General features: G+C 37.9%; 1 protein-coding gene across 27 annotated transcripts in view; it reads right to left on the bottom strand.

Moving 5' to 3' along the window:
- Window positions 1-23,288, bottom strand: part of CADPS2 (calcium dependent secretion activator 2) — a 301,879-nt gene that overhangs the window by 12,326 nt on the left and 266,265 nt on the right. For all 27 annotated transcript variants that reach the window (XM_040649118.2, XM_040649128.2, XM_040649125.2 and 24 more), the window contains 3 exons: window positions 19,924-20,007; window positions 19,777-19,809; window positions 11,914-12,021 (listed from right to left, as the gene is read on the bottom strand). In XM_040649118.2, coding sequence (XP_040505052.1) covers window positions 11,914-12,021; window positions 19,777-19,809; window positions 19,924-20,007 — 225 coding nt within the window. The remainder of the gene's footprint in view (window positions 1-11,913; window positions 12,022-19,776; window positions 19,810-19,923; window positions 20,008-23,288) is intronic.

The following is a 23,288-nucleotide window of genomic DNA, read 5'->3' as shown; positions in this document are numbered from 1 at the left end:
AGGAAAACTGGAAATTTGCAGAATTAGACATGCAGAACTCCCTTCCTTATCTGGACATATGTAATGTCACTGTTCTGATTTTAAACACCAGGCACTAACATAATGCTCATGACCACAAGAGACTAACAGCACAAACAGTTTGCCCACTCCGCTCTGGATATGCAGTCTACCTGTGAACAGTACTTCCATAGGTTATTCTGGTGCTAAAACTCTGGAGCAAACACTGTTAGTCTCTCCGCACTGTGTTGTGTTGCACTTTCGGTGTACCTGCAAACATCCTCCAAGGCACAGAAATGGGGAACATCACTTGAATGACCTTGAAATGAAAGCCAGCTTGGATCCTCAAAATAAAAGAAAATAGTGTGAAATGACCAAGTTTTTCATCATTACAACACTAACCTCTTGCTATACAAGCTCTAGTTTTACAAACCCTATGAATGCATGCAGCTGCAGAAACACAGCTAAATGCACGAGTAGTATTACCAAGGTTGAAGGTCCCCATTCAGTCCACCTGTAAGGCAGGTCACTGAGGCACCATGCCTGCTTTTGCCTGGCCATCCTGGGCTCCTGGAGGAGTCCCTGGAGCAAGGCCTCTGTGCCAAACCCCAAACGCCAGGTGGACCAACTCTGGGCCACACTCTGTGATACAGCTTTTGGGTATCCCTCATGCTAGTAGCTCTTGCCCCGACATCTTCCATATAAAATCCTGCTCCAAGTTAAACACAGGTTAAGTACGTATTTTAATTAGAGTCTTTAAAATAATAGGGGGTTCCCCTATGTGAATATCCATGTGCAGCTTATTCCTCCCCCCCACAGCAGCCTCGGCTCATCACTCATTTACCCCACACAGCACTGCAGCAGCACACAGCGGGGCTGGCTGCAGCTGTGAGGCCGACAGAGAGATGCACTGTGATGCAGCCACCCTCTGCTGGGCACAAGGCTTGGGAGCACATGGGGCAGTGCCCACATGAAGTGCAGCCTCAGCCTGCTCCCTCCTCCACCTTCTCTCCTCCACAGTGTCCTTGCGTTGAACAGGTGCCTGGGTTGCTTTCAACCTATCTCTGACTCTATTGCATGTGTGCACTTTTTCAGCCACACAGATTTTACAGTGGGGTTGCTATTTTATTTTATTTTTTCTTTTGAGCTGAATTTTCTACTCATTGCTTGCAGTGCTTGTCTTGCACACTGTGAACGCTTTTGGTACAATGTAGTTTAAAAGACAGCCAACACTGTATAAAGTAAGGAAACATGACAAAACACTTCAAAATATTTAAAGGACATCATCTCTGCGTAGGTCAAAACCTCTGCACACGTACATCAGTGTGTAAGCCTCAGTGCCCCTCGATGAAGCAGGCCGTGAAGCTCCTTCCACTGATGGCTCACAAACTTTGTCAGCAGATTCAGAGCACTCTGCAGCAGCCTCATCTGGTGCTGGTTTGATTTAGAACATAGCAACCTCTTTCTGTTACTTCCATCCCATTTTAACAAAACAAGATTATTCTCATACTTCCTAACGCCGTCTTTCTTGTCCTAAGGTCAGCAATGTGGCTGTGTGTCTATTTGTGAGCACTTCCACAGTGTTTTACTTGATTTCGCTTTTTAAACTAAGCTTAACCCAAATGAAACACAAGTAAAAATATCAGACCGGCAAGCAGGGTTTCAGAAACCACATGGTTCTCCTGCTGTTTGGATGTGTGTGAATTACAGTACATCAAGAAATCAATATTCCCTAGATGGTGCTTGTGCCTGGCACTTCATGGTGAACAAACATTAGATAAGACAATATAAATGGTACAATCCTTATTGATTTCTCTTGACTGCGTAGAATGTGAAAGCTACAGCCACAGTTAACACTTACTGACAGACTCATCTAAAGTTTCAGTGCTGTTTTATATTTTTATAGTTGGCCATGCTCAATTGATTCCATTAAGTTGCCAGACACATTTCAAGCCGTTGAGATAAGAGAAAAAAAAATGCAGTGCCTGGAATGAGATGCTGCTACTTTGTGCCTAGCAGGATAAAAAGGTTAAAGGACTAAACTGTGCCTGGATGTTGGAAGGAGTTCTCTTTTATTTGATAGAATTTGTTATTGTTTTTAGTGAATGGATACTGTGAGTGATGGATAGATGCATTTAACTACATTAAATAAATGACTGAACAGTATAGACCAAGAACGTCTATGGGGAAACTGTACTGCAAGCTCCCAGTGTTATAAGCCCCTCCCCCCAAAACAAGCAGAAAACCTGGCGCTTCCACCTCCCTCTATGATAAAATTCCCTCAGGAAAAAAAATAATGGATTAGCTTTAAAATCTTGAATTTGGGAATTCTTTTCTTCCTGTCTTCCTGCTTTGAACCAGGATCCACATTTTATATTGCCTTTGTACAGCAATTTATATTTATTTTGTTCTTTTTACAAAAAAAAGTGATCTTCTTGTGAAATTCTGGGAAATTAAAGGGCAGGACTGAATATCAGGATAGTGGATTCAGTGTCCTGAAAAATAGCCCTTTCTTTCCCTTTTATTACCCCAAAAGCAAAAACTCTTTTAGTAAGATATGAGAATATCTATTTCATAGATTCTTACTCTCCTGCTGGGAAGATTTAAATAATATGATTACGTGAGTGTGAAAAGGGTGGCAAACGTATATTCCACGAATACCAAATGCAGACTGAGCTGCGGGGTACACAGCATCCTAGAGAAAAGCATTTGGCTGGTTTTTGGGCTGTTGGATGGGTAACAAGATGGAAATTCAGAAATTAAAAACAGAATCCAAACTGAAGAAGTAGGGAAATGGATCCAATCAGAAACATCACAAACGCGGCCATTGTGTTAAAGTTTCCTCCAGAGAAAACACTCTCGGCTACGCTGTGAAACAGTTTACAAAGTGCTGAATATTCTGATCCTGAAGCAGCAAACTCTGAAGCACATGCTTTGCCTCAAGTGTGTTGTGGTCCTATTGAGCTCAACAGCACTGAGCTTGGCTGGGTTGATAGCAGCATAATCAGCAGCCTCCAAGAGCGGGCACTTCTTTTCTCAGCGTATCGCAGAAAAAAAAATCAAAGAAAACTTCCATAATAAATGAAATCAGATGGGAATTACATTTTCTCAGCTTTCGAGTGAACCATTTTTCGTTTATAGAGATTTCTACATTAAAAAAAAAACAAAAACAAAAAACAAACAAACCAGATGGATATACTTGAAATCACCAGAAATAATTTAGTGAACTTTAAGCAGACTTTGAAAGTAAATTTGCAAGATGCTACTTGCATCTTGCAGAAGAAATTCAGACATTTGAGCACGTTAATATCATACTTCTCCAGTCCACGTTTAGTGACACTGCCTACAATTTTCTCTAAAATTCTTTTACTGAAAAAGACACGGCAAACTGTTTTTAAATGACCAGAATTTCCCTCAGTGAAGCGAAAGCTGCAGAGTGGTTCTCATATCAAGAGCCTTCTATTTTCCCTATAAAATATTAGACATAATTAAAGGTGAGTTAAGACTTTGGTGAAAATCTAAAGACCATCGGAAAATCTGAGCACTGCTCAGCTTTTCAATTGCTTTTCTACTTCTCAGTTCTTTTAAATGGTTTTCTATGGCAGGAACATTTTTCTTAATTAGTCACAGCTAATTAGTGTTCTGGCATAGACAAGTAATCAGAAATGTCAGAGCTGCAAGGCTACATCTCCCTAATCCTTTGATAATAATTTAGCCTCCTGGGAGGGCCTCAAGCTGCGGTAAGTAGTGGCTGACAATAAGGCAAAATTAGGTGGGCAGCAGACCATTAGGATAGAAAAATAAAAAGCACTACCAAATCCTGCTGAGCACCATCAGGCAACTAACTACACTGCCAGATGAGGTGCCTGTTTAAGCCTGTGTTGTTAATTAGCTGATTCTACCAGACCTGCCACATATGTCCAGGTGCATCATGCAAAGATGTGTATTCCTGGGTTTGCGCCAAAGGACAATTTTGCACTGTGATCAAATTTCAAGAATCTGAGAAAGAAGGCCACATATTTCTTGAAGATTATTCTGACTTATCAAAGAAATGAGAAGATCAACAAGCTACAATCCATTTTTTGTTGAGTCTCTTAAGTAATTAGGCACGGTCCTCTCATGTTTCTCAGTTTAATACAAACACAGCTTTTGATTCAAACGTGGCCTTCAACCAGTTCCACCTAGTCTTAACTTGCCCAAGTTCCCTTGGCGTAGAACCTAGATCAAAAAGTGGAGCTTTTGTCAAATTATACACTTGCAAATAATTACATAATAATGTAAGGTAAGATGACTTATTAAAATTAACGTGACAGGAAGCAATTTGAGAATGGGAAAAAAGTCACAGTTTAAGTTTTTCTGATAAAACATTGTTGAATACTGAATACTGCACTCACATTGCTTTTGAGGTAGACATGAGCAGCACAAACAGTTGGTAGTAGAGAAAGCTCTCGTGTAAAATACATTTCTCTTAGCTGAGCACCACCAGCCCAAGGTTAACTCATGTGCCAAGGAGAAGCAATTGCACATTTTTAAAATGTTTTTTGTAAAAGGTCAGAAAACTTAAACAAATGATGCAGTTGAGTGCAGTATTTGCCAAAAATGTACTAGCAGATATGACGGCAAACAGAAATTAATCTGAGGAGCACTTTATATCTCCATGTAGGCAGAGAATGAAGTACGTAACACAGTAATCTTTGGATTCCTACCTCAAATAACCTCAAGTACATCACTGAACTTAAATCATCCATCCTTCCTACTAATAGAAAACAGTAGTTGTGATAAGGAAACGCTACCAACATTTAGTTCACATTGCTGATGATGTACAAGCTTCTTTAAAAAATAAAAATAAAAAAAATCACTTTGCATCTGATCTTTTGAAATACAAAAGCCAAAAGCAGCTATGGAAATCTGGAGTGCTTAAGCATTTATACTGCTCATAAAAATGTTTGGTGTCTGCACTCCAAAGCAAGTTGTGTAAGACCCTCACTACCAACATCCATGCACTTGCTGTGTGAGGCTGCAGACCCAAGGACAGGCACAGATGTGAGCACCCGCTGTGAGGCCAACAGGACTGTTCAGACACACCACACCAGTCTGACATCCACAAGGGAGAGGGATCAGGGGCAAAGTCAACATTGCTAACAGGTGCCATCATTGACAAGCCAATCAGGAGGCTTGCTTGCCAGTGCTGACCTCTGCAGGGTGAGCTGGGATTGCTAATTCAGGAGAAGAGGAGGTTCAGGGGAGGCCTTCTAGTTCCCTATGACAGCCTGTAAGCAGGCTGTGGTGAGGCAGGGGTCAGTCTCTTCTCCCGCATAACTAGTGATAGGACTAGAGAGAATGGCCTCAAGCTGTGCCAGGGGAGATGCAGGTTGGATATTAGGAAAAAAATAATCTCTGAAAGAGTGGTCAGGCACTGTAATGGACTGCCCAGGGAGGCAGTGGAGTCACTGTCTGGAGGTGTTCAGGAATTGTTTAGATGTTGTACTGAGGGAGATGGTTTAGTGGGAAATATTGGTGGTAGGTGGATGGTTGGACTGGATGACCTCGGAGGTCTTTTCCAACTTTGGTGATTTCATGATTACTAGATCTATGATTATTAGCACTCTGACTACTTCGTTGTATTTGTGATAAGCTTGCATCAGTGTAAAAACTTTCAAGTTGTATCAATGGCTGAACACTGATGGGTTAAAATTGTTCTCTTAAATTATTCCTTATTTCTTATAGTAGCAATCAATTATTGGATAGAAATATCATAGATATAGTCAATAAAATTAGAATTGTACATCTGTTTATACTGTTAAGTTTTTCATGACAGACTCAACAAAACGTGGTCTATAAAATAAAGTTCTTACAGGCAAATAAACCTATTTTGAAGGGAAAATATTTGAAAATATTTTTTTGTGTGTGTGTTCACACAATACTAGTCAAACTTCAGGTACAAAAGGTAGAAGAAAGTGAGAATCTACCCAGATAACACTTAAGAACTTTACATTCCTACAGAAAGTACTCCATCAATGTTTTACGCAGTGCTCTATACAGATCTACTTTTATAAGCTGAAGCTTGTTAGACAAATTAAAATGTGCTTTTAATTTATAAATCTAATGTCATTCAAAATGCTCAAAAACATGAATTAGTCCCATTTGAATAATTCAAGTAGAAACATGTATCTAAGTCTAGGTAGTGATGATAACCTGACATATTCATGGACACGGTGTTGCTTGTATTGCAGTCAATGGCAAAACTTCCTCCAATTTTGATAGTGCTGAACCAGACTCTGCATGAATTTTACAGATAGATATTTTTTACGTCTGACAATTCTGCGATCAGATACAGAGCACTACTCTGTGATAGGCAGCACAAATTTTCTTACATCACTGAGGAGGTTGATTATCTTTGTAAATAAGAGGGGGCTCATTCAAAGTAGTAGCATTTTAGATTTACTGTTGGTTTGTGTAATTCTAGTTAAATATTTCACTTTCTCATTCACTAAATATTACTCTAACAGCTTTTTCTGTAAATAATTTTTCAACCAGTGTTTGAAAAATGCTAAAAGTATAACTTTGTTTCTAAAATATTTTATTACAGATTATTTTAAAAATAATTCATTGGTTTAAATTATTAGGCTTAAAAAAGTTTCAGTGGCTGATGTGTTTAACCTTAATTAAAAGTCTAAATCATTAAATAAGCATGGGAGTGCCCTTACGATTTAGTTGCCATGCACTGATTCTGCCTGAGTCACTCCAGCATTAATGTTAGAAAATTTTTGCTTTGAGTTTTTTAGAGATGCAAACTTGCTCCAATGTAAATTCATTGTTTTGAATTGCTTCAGGGGCATATGAGATTGAGAGAACTCATAAAGATCAATTAAGCCTTCAGGAATCATAGAATCATGGAATCACTCAGGTTGGACAAGACCTTAAAGATCATCAAGTCCAACTGCAACCTAGCCATACTACCCTGACTCTAACAACCCTCCACTAAATCACAATATGAACATGGAAGAGACATTTAAGCCAGAGATACTGTAGATCATCCACAGGTACAAAATATTACAAAACCTTGCTAGCGTTCTTTAAGTTCTGCTGTGTTAAAAACAATCAAGCAAAAAAAAAAAAATGCACAACTATAAACTGCTACAGATGATAAGAAATATATGTCGTAAGTTCCTGGGATGGGAAGGAATTTGGTAGGTAAAGTTCCCAGTTGATACTAGGAAGAGGACCACTATGGAATGCCTAAGTGTCTATGGAGTCCTAAGTGTCTTTGACAAACTGACCAAGCAAATAACTTCTAGTGACTCCATCTGGCAACTAAATATGAGAAGAAGAGGGTTGCATGCTGACCCATCACTGGTGCTACTAGGAGAACCAAGCCATATCGTTCCTGCTGTCCATACCCCTTCCAGAGAAAGTAATGAAATGCACCCAGAAGCCAAGTAATTCAGGAGAGAGGGGGAAAAAAAAACACCTTTGTTCTGCTGCATGATCAACCAAGGCACTGAAGAAGAGAACTTAAATGGCTTAAAACTGTGCAGAGAAGAATCTGCAGCCCAGTCTTTTTTGAAAGTTCCCAGAAAAAGAAATGAGCATCTCTCTCACAGGTAAAGATTCACTTCACAAGTTAAATTCTATTCTGAATTTTCATATTTGTATAGCTTGGCAATGCTTTTCCAGGCTTCTTAAGAACCACTTCAAAAAAAAAAAAATGCATAACTTAAGCTCTCTTTCTAGTTTGAGACTTCTCAGATGGTGAGCCCTAAGATATTTGTGACCCATTTGTAGACATTTCTACTTGTATCTATACTATTCTTAAATTCACATTATCTCCTTTGATATGTGTACTACTTCATACAGGATATATCCCATTCTCTTGGCTGCTGTAAGAGTTGCTAGCACATAGCAGTCCTAAGTCATGTTAATGAAATTCATGAATTAATAGTTCATAAGCATACATGTTCTGATTTAAATAGTGTGTGATCTCTGATCTCATCTATATTGATAGCTATTACTTCTAGCATATATAATAGCCCTCTGTTTGCTATTGTGGATAAGGTTTTTCAGTGGATGAAGCACAGAAATGTACTTTTCTTATTTTGCTAGGCTGATATATTTTATAATATTGTATATTTTAAGGGGAAAACAGCAGTGATGTATGTAGGTTGCTCTGAAAGTAATGCCTCCTATTTATTTCCACAGAAACAACAACAGATACAAAGTACAATAACACTACTTGATGGAGCAAATTCTCAGCTACAAAACTCTGCTTTTCAACATAGTCACCACCAGTAGCCCTGCATTTACTCTGGCAATGAATGGAGCATGATGCACTCATAAAAATCTGCACCAGTGGAGGTGACCCACTGTTCCACAGCTGTTACGATAGCATTCTTGCTAGGAAAATACTGCCCACACAGTCCATCTCCATCTTTCATTGGCTCAAACTAATTGTCAGAAAAGGAAGTCAGAAAGCATCAAATCTGGACTATATGGTAGGTGTGTTAGGACAGTCCAGCCAACTCTGGCAATGTGCTCCACAGTCTTGAAACTGATACAGGGCCTGGTGTTATCATGTCACAAGAGAATGGTTGTCTTCTTCTCTGGCCTGACTTCAGATTAGTCAGTGTTGCAATGTAGCAGTCAGAATTGATGGTTTGTCCAGGTTCCAGGAAATCCAGAAGGATTGCCCCTTTCCTATCCCAAAAGTCAGTGCAAATCTCTTAACCCACTGAAGGCTGCATCTTGAACTTCTTCTTTCATGGGAAATTCAGATCACCACTCCATGGACTGCTGTTTTGAAACTGGCTTGTAGTGGTGACAGCACATCTCATTACTGGTAACGATGCAATCCAGGAAACTGCCAGCTTTGTACTGATTCACAAGGTCCTGACAAACTTTCATACAGTGTTCTTTCTGTTCCTTTGCGGGAACCACATGGTGCAAAATGTGCGATATTTCAACATTGCCACCATCATTTCCAATGCACTGAAGCCAATATTCAGCTCCATCTGCTATGGATAAGCTGATCAAGACACTCTTCTGTGATGTAACAGATATGTGTGGCTGTCCAGACCATGGTTTATCTTTCATATCACTGTTGCCAATGCTGTAACGCACTACCCACAGCCTCACTGTGCTCACATCCACTGTTTGGTCTCTACAAACGTTCAGCAAGCATCAATGAATATCAGTGGGTGCCATTTTTTCCACATGGAGGAATTCAGTGACACACTTTTCCTTCACATGTGCTTCCATGTCAGACACCATTTTGTCAGACTGCCCCTCTGCTGCCATTTGTCACACAGCAAAAAAATGTAGTGGAATATTGGTGGGAAGGTTCAACCTCTGCTGCCATACCTTCAATATCTGCCTCTGATGTCCTGGGCCAACATAATAAAATGGGAGGCATTGCTTTCAGGGTGGCCCTTGTACAACTTCAGTCAGTCAAATGGCTTGAAGTATATTTTCATAAAAGCTTGAATTTATTTTGTTTCCTATTGAAATATAACTTGATAACATTGAATTTATAAAACACTATCTATGTTTTGTTACACTACTAATTAAAAAAAAATCCTCCAAAAATTCATGGTCAAATTCTTGCTCAATTGCACTGTTATAAATTCTAGAATTAACCTCAAGAAATGTGAGCTTACATAGTTTACACAGGCATTTGCCTTTGTTTCAAATTTTTGCAAGTTATAAGCTTACGTTTTTGTTAGTGTGTTTATCTGATTCTGTCCCACTGATTATATCTCCCAGCGTGCTCTTATGTAAAAATATAAAACTGACATAAGTAAAGAAAAATAAAGATACAGATAAATATTTGATACACATAATACTCATCATACTGCAAGAACTATGTATGTCTTCTCTCCTTTCTGCACTAATGAATGGCCATGACAGCATATGATGCATACTACTGAATAAATGGGGATAAGAATGGTTTTGTTTTTCAAAATCAAGTGGTCTGTCATGGCTTCTGTATGCACAGAAATGAGCACTGAAAATCTTGACTGCTGAAGTAACACATGGGAGAGGTCCTCAGCCCACGTGAACCCCAATAGTACCTTGGGTTACTACATGTTGGCCTAACCCAAATTCATGCCAAGAGCTATATGGATGACATAACAGTATGGATGATCACTTGCTAGTTCTTAGGGCTCTGCTCTGGCCCTGTTCAGTTTATACTGTGGACATTGCCTGTGGCTTGGTCCAATTCCATTACGTCAACAAAGTCAATGTGGTCTCTCCAGTATGTGTTAGACTTGGCCTTAGGCACATAATTTTATTAACATCCAGAAAATTACAACATAAGCAAAAATAACCCCAAAGAAAAACAAAAAAATAGAAACTTGAAAATGAAACATATGCTTGCAGATTCAGTGCAAAAGCAAACTGAAGCAGAAGTTGCTAATACGGTTTTAGTACTTTGTGAAGGTGCCAGCTGGATGGATGATAATTTTTCTACCCCTGCAGGGCATCAAAGCTTTTATAAAACCATTCTTTTCACACATATTAGCACTTAGCTTATTAAAACAGATGATACTTTTTTTTTCTTTTTTTTTTTTTTCTCTAAAGCTGACTGGAAGTGTCTGGAAATATAAAATCTGAGAGATAAATCTCATTTTGACCACCCAGTCTAACAAACAACAAACACTGACATGACATACCATGGCTGAGAGTCTATGTTATGGGACCTTCTGTGACTGCCACAACTGTAGTGTCACAGTAAAGGCTGTGAATTGCTGTTATGAAAACATTTGCTGTAACTTGCATAATTAAATGAAACTGCCAGCAAAGCTTTCTAAAATACTTAGGAGATGACACACAAATAAATACATTTCAAAGTGCGTATTATGTTCCAGAATTTGTTTTGCAATGGATTGCACTGCACAGTGTCAAAGATGACTTATTTTGCTGCTTCATTTCCTACACAGTAATATAATTGTGAAATAAATTGATACAGGTTTATAATAAAATAACTTTTAATTTAATGATATTTTAAATGTATAGTGCATTTAATTTATTAAATAGAAGTGGATACAATTTCAGACGCCTAAAAATTCTGCTTCAGGCGAGTCAGAAAAGGAGACGCTAGACATAAATTAGTGCTCATTAGCAGAAACATGTCCAAGAGCATTCCAAGTAGCCTTATAGGAGAGCCTTGAAGAAAGAAAATTTTGGTAGAGTAGGTGATTGCTCCCAATGAAAAAGGGACACATGAAGGCTGAGGAATGGCTAGAGGGAAGCTGCAGAAGCCGCTATAGAAGCTGATTTTGTGCAAAAATACAGGCTGGCTAACAATGTGTGAGCCTCGAAGATGAGGAAGAGAATTCTGCTGAACTTGCAGAAGCAGGATCAAAATTTTGAATAGAAGTTTGACAATTCAGTGAATGGTCAACTTCAAGTTCTTAAGAGTCTTAAAGTAAAAATAACATAGTGCAAAATTCTAAAAGTTGTTCCACAGAACTGTCTGTCGCATCCATAGATGCATGTGGCATAACTGGCTTCTTTCTGTACACGAACACGTAGAGATATATAAAAGCTCTTTATTCAGGGAAATTAACCCTGTGATAGAGTCCACAAATCACACTAATCAAGTTCTCTCCATTAACACATTCAAAATCAAAAGATGGAATAAAATTGGACTACTCACATTAGAAAAATGACTATGTCAAATAGCAATCTTCTACCATTTTTTATTTATGCCTTTTAGCACTTAAAATTCCCATGCAGAAAGTGTTTAAAGAAAGGCTACCCTTGATAGCTGAAGACAATAAATAAAATAAAAAGCAAAGGAAAAAAACAGCCAACAGGGAAGAACATCTTAATGGCTTGCTGAATATCATCAAAATGCAGCTTATTCCCTCTAGTGTAGTAGTGATACCAGCAAAGCTTGTGAGGGTAGTTACTTACATCAAATAACTTCTCTATATACATTTCCTCATTGACCTTTTCTCGAAGTATATCCTGGTTCTGTCGAACAAACATGATATAGGTATCTGCTAGATCCATCCCTGGTTTCTGTGGAAACATAACGCAAGGAGATAGAGTTGTGGGGAAGGGAAAGAGAAAGAGCATGCAACAACTGAGACATATAAGAAGTTGTACTTAGTCTTAATGAAAACTGAGATTATGTTAGAATGCTTCCATATGTATTGACAACATTTAGTAAATCTGCTATAAATTTTGAGTTAGCAAGTTCAGAAGGGTTCATTATTTATAACAATTTATGAATGCTTGGAGTCATAAATCTGCTCTGCCATATGTGATCCAAGAAAGAAGTCTTGGTTCTTGTAACATCAATGGCAAACTAGGACATTTTCCCCTTTGTCTTTAGCAAGGCTATCACAACTACCCCGTCTTCAAGGTCCAGGTCCTGTTATCATGACACTCAGAAAAGGGTTAAAAAATGTCAAGGAGTTCCTTTTGCAGTCAGTCAGATTTGTTGCCATTTGCTTTCAATATACAGCTGAACTTCGTGTTTGAGGTTAGCTTCTATTAATTCTCATTCAAAGTTCAAGCATTTCACTAAAAACAGATGAGTTAGATTGGCACAAAAATGTTAGGATGAGAGTAGACCAGTAGCCCCATTTTTCTGAAACAGTTGCACAGGCACAGTTAGCTCACAGAATGACCAGGAAACAAGCAAGGACTAAAGTATTTTCCATCTTGCACCAATCCATGTTCTGCAGGAACGCCAGAGTAGGTACAGTTTTAATACCACACTCTTAAACAGGTCAAGAAAGGCTGCCCATATGTCAGACGGTTACTGTAGCTGCACTTTCCTGCCCAACTGGGACTTCTGGACCTCTCTATGCACAAAATGCTATTTCACATTAAACCCTCACCCTGTCAGCCTGCAATGTCCTCTTTCCTGGTAGCATATACAAAGTGGGTCTGAATTCACCTTTCTCTATAGAAGGATCTAAACAAAATTAGCACTTTGGAAGACTTCCATGTCAGCAAGTTTGTAAAATTATCTGTTGCTCCTGCATAATAGCTTTTGTTGTTGCTTGTTTTCTAAGTTCATGGCACACAAACGAAGGCTAAGTTCTATAACAAATGACTTTACAGTAAGCTTTAGCACAATGTGATTTATAAAGGATTTGGAATGATGGCCTGGTTTAATGATTCTAGCATCTCCAAACCTCACATCCAACAACTTAACATGTTTTGCACATTTATATTGATGATTTCATTGGCAATATAAACTCATTTAAAAATCTTATCACGTATGTACAGCTGCCTACATGAAACTTTTAAGAGGAAACTGAGACAATTTATATTTACGTCTCAATTATAAACCTTGATCCTAAGCACAGAAATAAAAATGTACAATAACAACAGATAAAATAACCCTCTGTTAGAGATAAATGGATTTCATTCATAAAAAAAAAAAAAAAAGTGCCTTCTTCTTTAAAAGTTGACGGAGATGTTTTTAAATTAAACTAAATCACAAGTGAAGGAGATTTAAAACTGGAAGTTACATAGGGGCCCTTAAGATACTCATTTGTGAAGGTACGTAAGAAAGCCAACAAAGTTAAAACCTTGTGTACTTTCTAAAACCACATGGGAAATTTATAGAAATTGTACGAGTTTTAATCTGGAGAGAAAATAGGAAAATACTCTGAAATTTCAGAGGTGGGTGAAGGAGATAATCTAACGAATGAAAGGTTTCTTATGGTTCTTGGAGATACATACTCAAATCTTAAATGAATCTTCCACTGAATGCTAAAGCCCACTGGTTCTTGGGTTCATGCATTTTTTTTCCTTTAGTTCAATTCTTTTAGTTAAATAAAAAAAATCTTTGTCTTGCAGACAGCCAAAGCTAGAAAAATAACATTTCTCATCAGTGTTAACTCTCCCCTTATCTCTGAGCTATTTACCTAGTCTTGAAGCTGTGACATATGGGAATTTCACACCTAGTGAATATATTTTCATGTATCTTGTGGCACGGGAGTGTAATCATTAAAAGAATATACACAAGTAAGAGTAACTGCAACAGCTGGTGACATTTACCAATTAGAATTACAGTTCTTTAAAACACTTCATCCTTCTTTAATGTGTGCAGGATAATTATCTTTGAAATCACTGCGGAAAAAAAAAAATTAATTTTCCCTTTAAAAAGTGTCTGTCTGCAGTAGAAATACGTCTGGGTAAGGAAGATTACCAATATTGCGACAGTATGACTTTCTCTTTTAAAAACTCACCAAAATCTTTGCAAACTAACCATCTTTGTTTACAGCATGTGAAACAGAATAAACATGGAATGAGCCAACAGTGTATCAAACTGTTTGTTATCTCTCTGTACAGCATGCACTGAATTTGTTGTCTCTGAACACGTGAAAGAGGAAAAGAAAACTATTATAAGCACCAAAGCAGGTGTAGCACCATACATTTATTTATTTATTTATTTTCCATAGGGATTATGTGTTAGAGACAAACCTCTGATTACAGGACCCTATCATTGTTCTATTTCGTTTATTAAGCTTTAGAATAAAAGAAACAGGCAAGCATGCAATACCAATCATAATAAAAAAGCAGTGGGGTCTACCTTAAAATGCAAGATCATACAAGCTGAGATATACTTTAAGTAACAGTCACAGAGGACATTTAATTACAAATACCAGACAAACCTCAAGACCCCATTTCTATGCTCAAAACATAAAATTTTACTCCCCTGAATGTCAGGCAGAGCATTTGCAGGAACCAATCGGAGAGAGATATTTTCACAGCTTTATGAGAAAAATGTAGCCTGGTATATTTATCTGGATAAGCGTAAAAAGGCATTCAGTCTGAAAACTTCCCCAAGGAAAAAAAAAAAAAGAGTTTTTTTTTATGATAGATAAAAAGTTATTGTAGGTTTGTTTTATTCAGAACAAGCAGACAAGATGTTTTGCCTATCTGAAAATGAAAGAGAACCAAACAAAGAGATGAATGGAGAAACCAGAAACACAAAGACATCAAATAAAATACCAGGAAATGAAGAGTTGTAAATAGGGTTACTTTGTCGCTGGTTACACAAGTAACTGAATACACTGGCAAGTGAATGAGTTTAAACAAGGGTGTAGGCTTCGGCACATTCTTTTTTAGGGTTAATCACTAGTTAACCTGGTGAGATGAACATGCTGTTTGGGAAAAAAAAAATCCTTGTTAATTATATACTGCAAGTGCTCTTACTTCCTGCTGCTCCACCTAATCCCACAGGTGCGGGTTGTCTCTTCTGCTCTGCGCTGGTAGGAGGGCCCAGATCGCCACTCACTTTTTCACAGCAATGAATTTAGATAAAGGAGAAACAACTTTTCACCATTAAATAGAGGAACGCTGTCATAATGTCTATTTAAAGTGAGGCAAATTTTCAAACACTTCATTCCCGTTTCAAAGATGATGTAGAAACTCTATGAGGACTGACACGTGCTGGGGCCGCTGCTGATGGGGCGTCTGGTCAGAAGTAACGCTGCACGGCCTTGAGTTTCACGCATCCACTTGTTTTGCTGCTGGAAGGTTTGCAACAAGTTGAACACTGCCACTAGCATTAGCTTTTCCCTATAGCACAGGCACACTTAAGTCTCTGCACAGCTTTTCACAATGCACCAGTTTGTCACGAATCTCAGTAAAAACCACGTAAGTATCTGCATGGTGTTTATTCTCACTTCGGCATTTGTCACAGAACATTTCTTAACATCACAGCATATTAAGCATACTTGGATTCCTGATGTTAGTCAGAAAAATGCAGTCTTACAGAGCTGCTACCCTGTCAAAGCATTCATTTTTCAAAGACGAGAGCAGATGCTAAAGGCTAACTACGTAACAACTAACTTCTTCCTATTTTGTACGTGCTCTCCTCTGCTCCCTTCCCCTCCCCTGCTGGAGAGAGGCGTTTCAACTGCAGCGCGGGTGGAACAATGAAATGAAAAGGAGTGATGAGCTGGAGGGGGCCATTGTGAGAAACATAGGAGCTCCTTATTAAGTGTCCACCACCTAATGAAAGAGCACGCTGGAAAATTTCACTGCTTGAAATTTCTCCTCTAAATACTTGAGGGTCATAACTCAAGCCTTTGAAACAGAGAACTAAAATATCACTAAAATGTTTTTGGAATGAAAGCTACTTGTATTCATGACTGGATCCTCACTCTTCATTTCTTACATATCAAAATACCTAAGCCATGAAGGAAAATTTGTACAATTAGTTCATTTCAAAGGCAGCATTTTATTCTTACACGGTTATGAAAAATACTATTTTGCTTAAATGAAAAAGATGCTATGCAGTTTCCTTGCCTCTAATGCATCTTCTAGTAGATTAAAAAGCAACCTTGGCAAAGGCTAAGCTGTGTATTTTATAAGAGAATGATCATGCAGAACTTAAGCTGTGATTCTACAAGCGTTTACGCAAACACTTTTTCATATAAGTGCAGTTCCATTGAAATCAAAGGGCAACACAGGCATGAGAGGGTTTGCAACCTGTTTGCAGATCTGAATTCTGTGCTGCAAAAGAGCTTCAATATGCTATAGCTACTATGACAAAATCTGATATTAAACCCTGCTTTCCCACTTCCAACAAACAACTCTTTTCTACTATGTTATTTTAACTCTCTGTCTGATTAGCATTTATCCTTCTGATCTCCATTTAAGAGATAGCTCAGAAACACCCCTGACTTAAAACAGATGATGCAGAGCCTTTCCTCTCGTTCTATTTCAGTAGCTTGTTTCTATGGCTTGAAAGCAGAAGGACGGTTCCCAGGTTTGTGTTTACAAAGGAGGCGGAAGACAGGAGAAGCACTGAGCATGAGGATGAGGACTATTTTGCGTTATTTGTAAACAGAGGTCTCCAAGTAAATCCTGATTAAAAAAGGAATGGCACAGTATGGCCACACCTTAATAAAGACTGATTTCCCAGAAAAGTTGCTTGCTTCTCAAAATCAGTTGAATAGGTAACGCAACAGAAGTGTTGCATTTGGAAATGGAGGTGTCTGGAAGGTCCCAGTGCGTATCTGCCTGGTAGGAGGCAGAGTTCCTACTTTGGCCTCTACAGGACCCCATAAGTCAAATGCTGGCACATGTGTGAGGCCCCTTTTCATACCTTTGATCCCTGCATAAAGGCAACAGCAGAGTAAGAGGGCTGGCATTGTGAGAGTTGTACACTGCTGTCAGTCCTGGCTCCTTCAAATGGCCTCTGTGCACTTGGTATGACAGGTGGCCTACATGGAGTGCGGGAGGATTAGGTTCCTTCTGTGCCCTCTAAATGACTGGCATAGATTACTGGCTCCTACAAAGGGATTTAAACATACCTTTCTGAACAAAAAGAAGTATATAAATATGCATGTAACTGGATGCTCAATTTGTATAAGTAATTGCTCTGGTTATATTTGTAAATGAGGCAAACGTGGACAGAAATAACAAGCTAGATATAAAATTATTTGTGGGCAGAGCTGACTTACATGATGAGAAACTAAACACAAAGAAATTATCTGCACAATTTAGTAATAACAATAATTTGAGATTGATATACATTTTTGCCCTCAATTTTGCTGCATTCTTTTCCTTTTCTCATTAATTAACTAGCTATGTGAACAGAACACTAAAGAAAGGAAAAAATAGACAGGTTTTAGTCTATATCTCCTAATGACTGCTTAGGCTTTAAGAGAAACTAACAAATACTTATTTGAGTGAGGTTTTCTTTTGGTTGGTTTGTTTGTTTTTAAAGTGCCCTAAATAAGTTCCTGCATTCCCAAATATCAAAGCAGAGCATTAACAAGAGAACAAATTGCATCACTGATGTACTACTAATATTTCTAATGTTTGTGTTGTTTTCCTCCAAACATTTGGTTTCTTTCATGAGCACAGTGGCCACAACTTCTTCCATTTCAGAGCATAGCATATCATGACAATTACCAATAAAAATAGCAAAATAGCAACTAGATTTTTTCGTTATTATTGTTATGAAAACATAAATTATCATTGATGCTACTCTTCTTAGTCTGGGGTATTTTGCACTGTCCCTAATATTTCCATAGGTATGAATATATCCCTATGTGCTGTGGTGGAAGAGAGCACTGGGAGTTTCTTGTGACTGTGCACGTACCAAATCTTAAAAGAGCATTCTGAGAAATGGAGCCTTATGTTGAATGCTTTCTTAAAGAGGTTAAAAACAAAAGATGACATTCAGTTTTGGATGGAGTTTTTCACAATTCTCTGAAAAGGTTAATGAACAGAAGGGTAGATAGTGACACTGAACAAGAAAGCAAACTGCAAGTCTGAGTCCACATTTCCCATTCCAGCCCCGAGCAGATGAAGAATGCCATCTGCCAAGTGTGTGTTCTTATGTCCCATAACTTAACATCTAAGTTGCCTATCAATACTAGAATTATTAGAATTAACCTTCTCCTCAAAATGATCAAGAACCACCCAAGAATGTCCTTCTTCTTTCTTAATCCTTTACTTTTAATTTTTATCTTTCCCTCTCATCCTACCTCTAAAATATTCTGCTCAGTACTCTCTTCATTTTCTCCTAATATCTCCTTTGTCAATTTAAAAAGTTAATTTCCTCTTATTTCACTATAAAAGAGCATATTTTCCACTCTTTGCCAAATATTCACCATAGAATCAAAGATGAAAAATTCTGACGAATTCACGCACATACTTTAAAAAAAACAACCCAAACCTAAACAACAGCCTTTTGGCCTTTCAACCCCTTCTCTTCATGATCCACCAAGTGATCAGCAGTCTAGTTGCCAAGACCCCAAGGACAATGCTGAGGTGACCCACTGACATCTTCAAATGGAGGCATGGAGGCAGAATGCAGTCATCTAACAAAGTGCAATTTTGCATATTTTTGAAACTATATCAAATGAGAGGGTTGCATATTGGGGTACCTCTAAGTCTTTTATCACTGCAAGGAATTGAATTTCAAGCACAGACTAACATTTTTAGAAGTATTCAGTCCTGAGCCTACTGTGATCCTCTTTGAGACACTCTCATACCTGCTGCTATATGATAAGGAACTACAGGAGGAGATAGAACTGTTGAAAGAATTTCTAGCAACCATACAGCCTAGTATGTCTGAGGTTCATCTATATCTGTAATTGTATTTATGGAACATCATTAACATAATTTCAATTATTTTTCCTGTGCTTGGCAAATAATATTATCTTAGAATCACACTGAAATCCATGAGAACACAGACACTTTTGAGAGAACAAAGAATATTTTTGACAGTGATACTGACAGTATTTGTGCTTTTCAGAAGAAAAATATTTTACTCTGATGAAAATATTCTAATAGTTGCATTTTACTTTTATGTATAAAATAGCTCCAACAGCAATCCTTTAATTTTTATTCACCACATGAACACCACATAATCAACGGCAGATCAAACAGAAGTTTAGCAAGCAAGGGATTAAGTAAGCAAGGTTGGGTTCTACAGTAAAAATGATGCTTTTACGTGTTGCTTATCCTCTACAGTTGAGCACTTTGTCCAAATGATGGAAGGACTCCTACAAAAGAGTATCTAGGTTACAATCCTCACTCTTCCACAACTGAAAAAGTGCACTGAGAATAACCTTTCTAAGCTTTGCTTTGAGAGTTATTCGTTGCTTAAGGGAAATGAAATGCCCTCTGAGGTTTGTAGTGGCTGTTTAAAGACTGTGTGCAAAGCTGTAATGAATCTCTGTAGGAAAGCAAAATGTCAACAAAAAAGTGTGAGTGAACAAAAGTGCCTTTTTTTGAATTATTATTAACAATAGCAAAAAAAAAAAAAAAAAAAAAGGTTGTACTTACAGGAACGTCAACATACTTTGCAGCTGCTTTCACCTTTAGAAAATGAAAAATAAAACAACACACAGTAAGGGCTTACTACTATGGATTGTGCACAAGTTTAGAATTATGCACAGAATGAACAAAACCGCTGTGAATTCAAACACCTACCGTGAATGAAACTAATGATGAGAAGAAAGTGCCTTCATCATATCTTGACAATTTGGACAGCACACCTTCTAACACTGAAACAACCTGGAGGAAAAGCACAGAGCAAAAGGCAAACACACAATGTGAGAAGTAAATATTTTGAATGAGAAAGTGAGGTTTTTTCCTCAGACTTCTATTGTTCAACATGGCAAACCGCCAATTTGATCACTTTTCTGCTCACAAAATGCTGAAATCATGGAAGGCATTCATTTTTCAGCTTACTTTCTGACCATACTGGTAGATATCACTGTTTAATGACTGTACAAACAGAAACCAACTGGCATTTTCTCTCAAGGTGGGCCTGTTAACACACAGCTCTTCACTTCCCTTGCACTGCATGGTTAAATACAGGAGTGTGTATATCCAACATGTACTCTGGGTAGGAAATGTTATTTTCTAGGACCCCAGTTTCTAGGATCACAGCTTCAGAGATGATGGAGCACAATTGTTAAAGCCTATTATTTCAACATCACGTTCATTTTATCTTTGTTATTGAAAATAAAACCAACACCAGTGTCATCCAGCAGTGTCATAGCACTAGTGTTTTCTGTCAGCTCATCTCCAGTAACAGCAACAGCTCCTGAATGGCTGATATGGGGCATGAGAACATAGGCCCTACATCTGTGCTATGACAGGGTCCTTTCCCCCATGCTTCCACCCGCGACTCTCAAGTGGCACGCAAAGGCCATTTTGCCAGAATTTATTTCTGACTCCAAAAATCTCTTATTCATTGTATTAATTGAATTAATTGTAGCCTTTATATTTAAACTGCCTAAATTAGCCTTAAACATGTTCCTCTGTGACATTATGTTGCTTAAATCACTTATGGTGTATGACAAAGTATCTGCCAGCCATTGTATGCATTCACATTTATTTTACACATACAAATTGCCTTCCAGTTTGTATAAAGATTGTTTTAAAAGTCATCCCTTGCTCCAATACAGTCATTCCAACAGCCATGAGTATCATTTTATGAGTGTGAGGACAGAACAAAATTCCATCTGGCATGCTGTTAATGGGCACTGTAACAGTGTCACAACAGTGTCACCTCCAGAGGAACTGAGATCATCACTTTACAATAAGCCCTGTTCTTAACAGTTCAAGGAGCAGGAGCAAGTGCAAGCCTACATTTGTCATTTATCAATCTAACCCGTCATATTACAGCAATTAATTAAGACACTAGTATGTCAGCGCTGATCAAGGAATTAAACCACTTCATGAGCTACCAGAGAGAACATGGTTGTTTCTGCACTCCATGCACAGTTTAATTAGAGTCCCCTTATTAGATCAAATGCCATCTCTCTGCCTTGCCGTTCGGTGCCTGCAGAAGCTGCTGCTCATGCGCTGCAAACTCCCATACTCATTTTATCTGAGTGGTAAGGATGCTTTCTGCCCAAGGGTGTTCAGTCACATTGTACAAATATCCACTATAGAAGGGGCTAGTGTTACAAAAAACATCATGTACACATTGCCAACAAATGGTTCCAACACAAGTGGGATAGAAATGGTTCCAATACAAGTGGGACACAAAAGATCAGGAATTAAAACACCACAGTGTCAAGGATGTCCATTTAAATGGAAGGCATAGCTGTGACGCTGGAAACTTCTTTTCTGAGCTCTCGCTGTACAGACTTGTGAAGCTCTAAGAGCATCTGATTCCCTGAACTGGTTACTCTGAGACACTGTGCTTTGTTCCACTGTTTAGTGCTGTTCTCTTATTTGTTAAATGCTTTAGCTCAGTAAGTCTTATGCATAAAAGTCACAGTTTCATCTTTTCTAAGTAGAATCTCAATGAAGTGTTCTTTTCATTTTCTTAGGTCACTTGCAGCTAAAAACAAATATTGAAAAATTTACTCCACTGGAACATAATACCGAGGCAAATAATACAAAAGCTAAACAGTAATGAAAATATGTTAGCTGAAAAATAATGAACATGCAGGTATAGTATGCACGTTGATGCACATTTTTCCTAGCCAAAACTGAGAGTGAAGCATCAGCCTTACTCTGCACTCTCAGAGGCTTTCTACTTTGGAACAGAAGCAATCAGGATGTCACTGGCAGTTCACATCTCAAGTGAGGAGAGTCTGGTTAAGCTGCTAATGATTGGCCTATGACACAGAATATTTGCTTCCTGTTCTGAGATTTCAACCTCTTGTAACAGTGTATGTGATAACTAATAATATACATCCCTCTTCACGGATGGCAATTGTCTGTAGAATTTGTATCTATATCCAGAACGAATATGATTATTTTCCTCTTTCAATAATATCAGATACATTAAAAATCATTTCAAGATTGACTTCTAACAGTGTGATTTGCTTTCACTTAATTTCCTCCTCTACATCTTCAGTAATTCTAAAAACCTGACAGGCTGCATATAAATCTCAACGATGTCAACGTGAACAATTTGGTGTTATGTTTACTTTCATACAGCACTTTACAGAAAACAGTTTTTACATTTTTTACACATTTATCAACCATGCTCAAACTTCTATAACAATCCTACAAACACTCCCTCTCCAACTCATGTGCAAGCAGGAGAAGGTCACTCCGAAAAGAGATTCTTGCTCACTCTCACCCCCTGCCAGCAAGCTGTAACAAACGAAAACAAAGGCATAAGGAAAATATGAGCACAGTCCTAATTTTTCTCACCAAATCACAATTTGTAAATGCAAGGTTAATTTCTCCTCTGAGGATCAGATATTTCTGGGTAGTTTGCAATGCACAGACAGTGAAACATCTTATAAAATGTTTATGTTCTCCAGTCATAATTTGCTGTGTCCTTCAGACTGAAAGCCTTTTCTTCTACATTAAGCACTTAAGACTTTTACTGGAGTGCTACAGTAACACAAGATGTTATTTAAATTTTCTTCAAATATTCAAGTAGTTATATCATGTCAAAACATGTTTCCTTTTGAAATAAAAAAATCCCGCAAAGGCAATTTCAGGAAATAACAGCTTATAATATACTCTTAAATTAAATGGTTTGTGAAGCAAAACCTCATTAAAAAGTTATATTCTAGATGTCGTTCAGTTCTATACACAAAATTATTTAAACACTATCTGATGCTGGAGAGAAAGTTTCCATTAAACAAAAAGTAAAACATGGTATTATCTGGGACAATACTGACATATTCAGGTCCTACCAGTTCTGTCTGATTAGCAGTTGCACAGACATTTTTCACCTAACAGTTAACAAGATTTAGTTTTGTAAATATGATATGATTTGGATGACAATGCGTTACAAATTGTGTTGTTGTTTCCTCCCCTTCCAACTCACTGCGTATTGCAAACCTGTATGACACTAAAAGACACTTCAGAAGTTC

Source organism: Gallus gallus, chromosome 1 (assembly GCF_016699485.2).
Source record: "Gallus gallus isolate bGalGal1 chromosome 1, bGalGal1.mat.broiler.GRCg7b, whole genome shotgun sequence".
Taxonomy (NCBI): domain Eukaryota; kingdom Metazoa; phylum Chordata; class Aves; order Galliformes; family Phasianidae; genus Gallus; species Gallus gallus.
The sequence above is the reverse complement of the archived record's forward strand: the minus strand, read 5'-3'. Positions and strand labels throughout refer to the sequence as shown.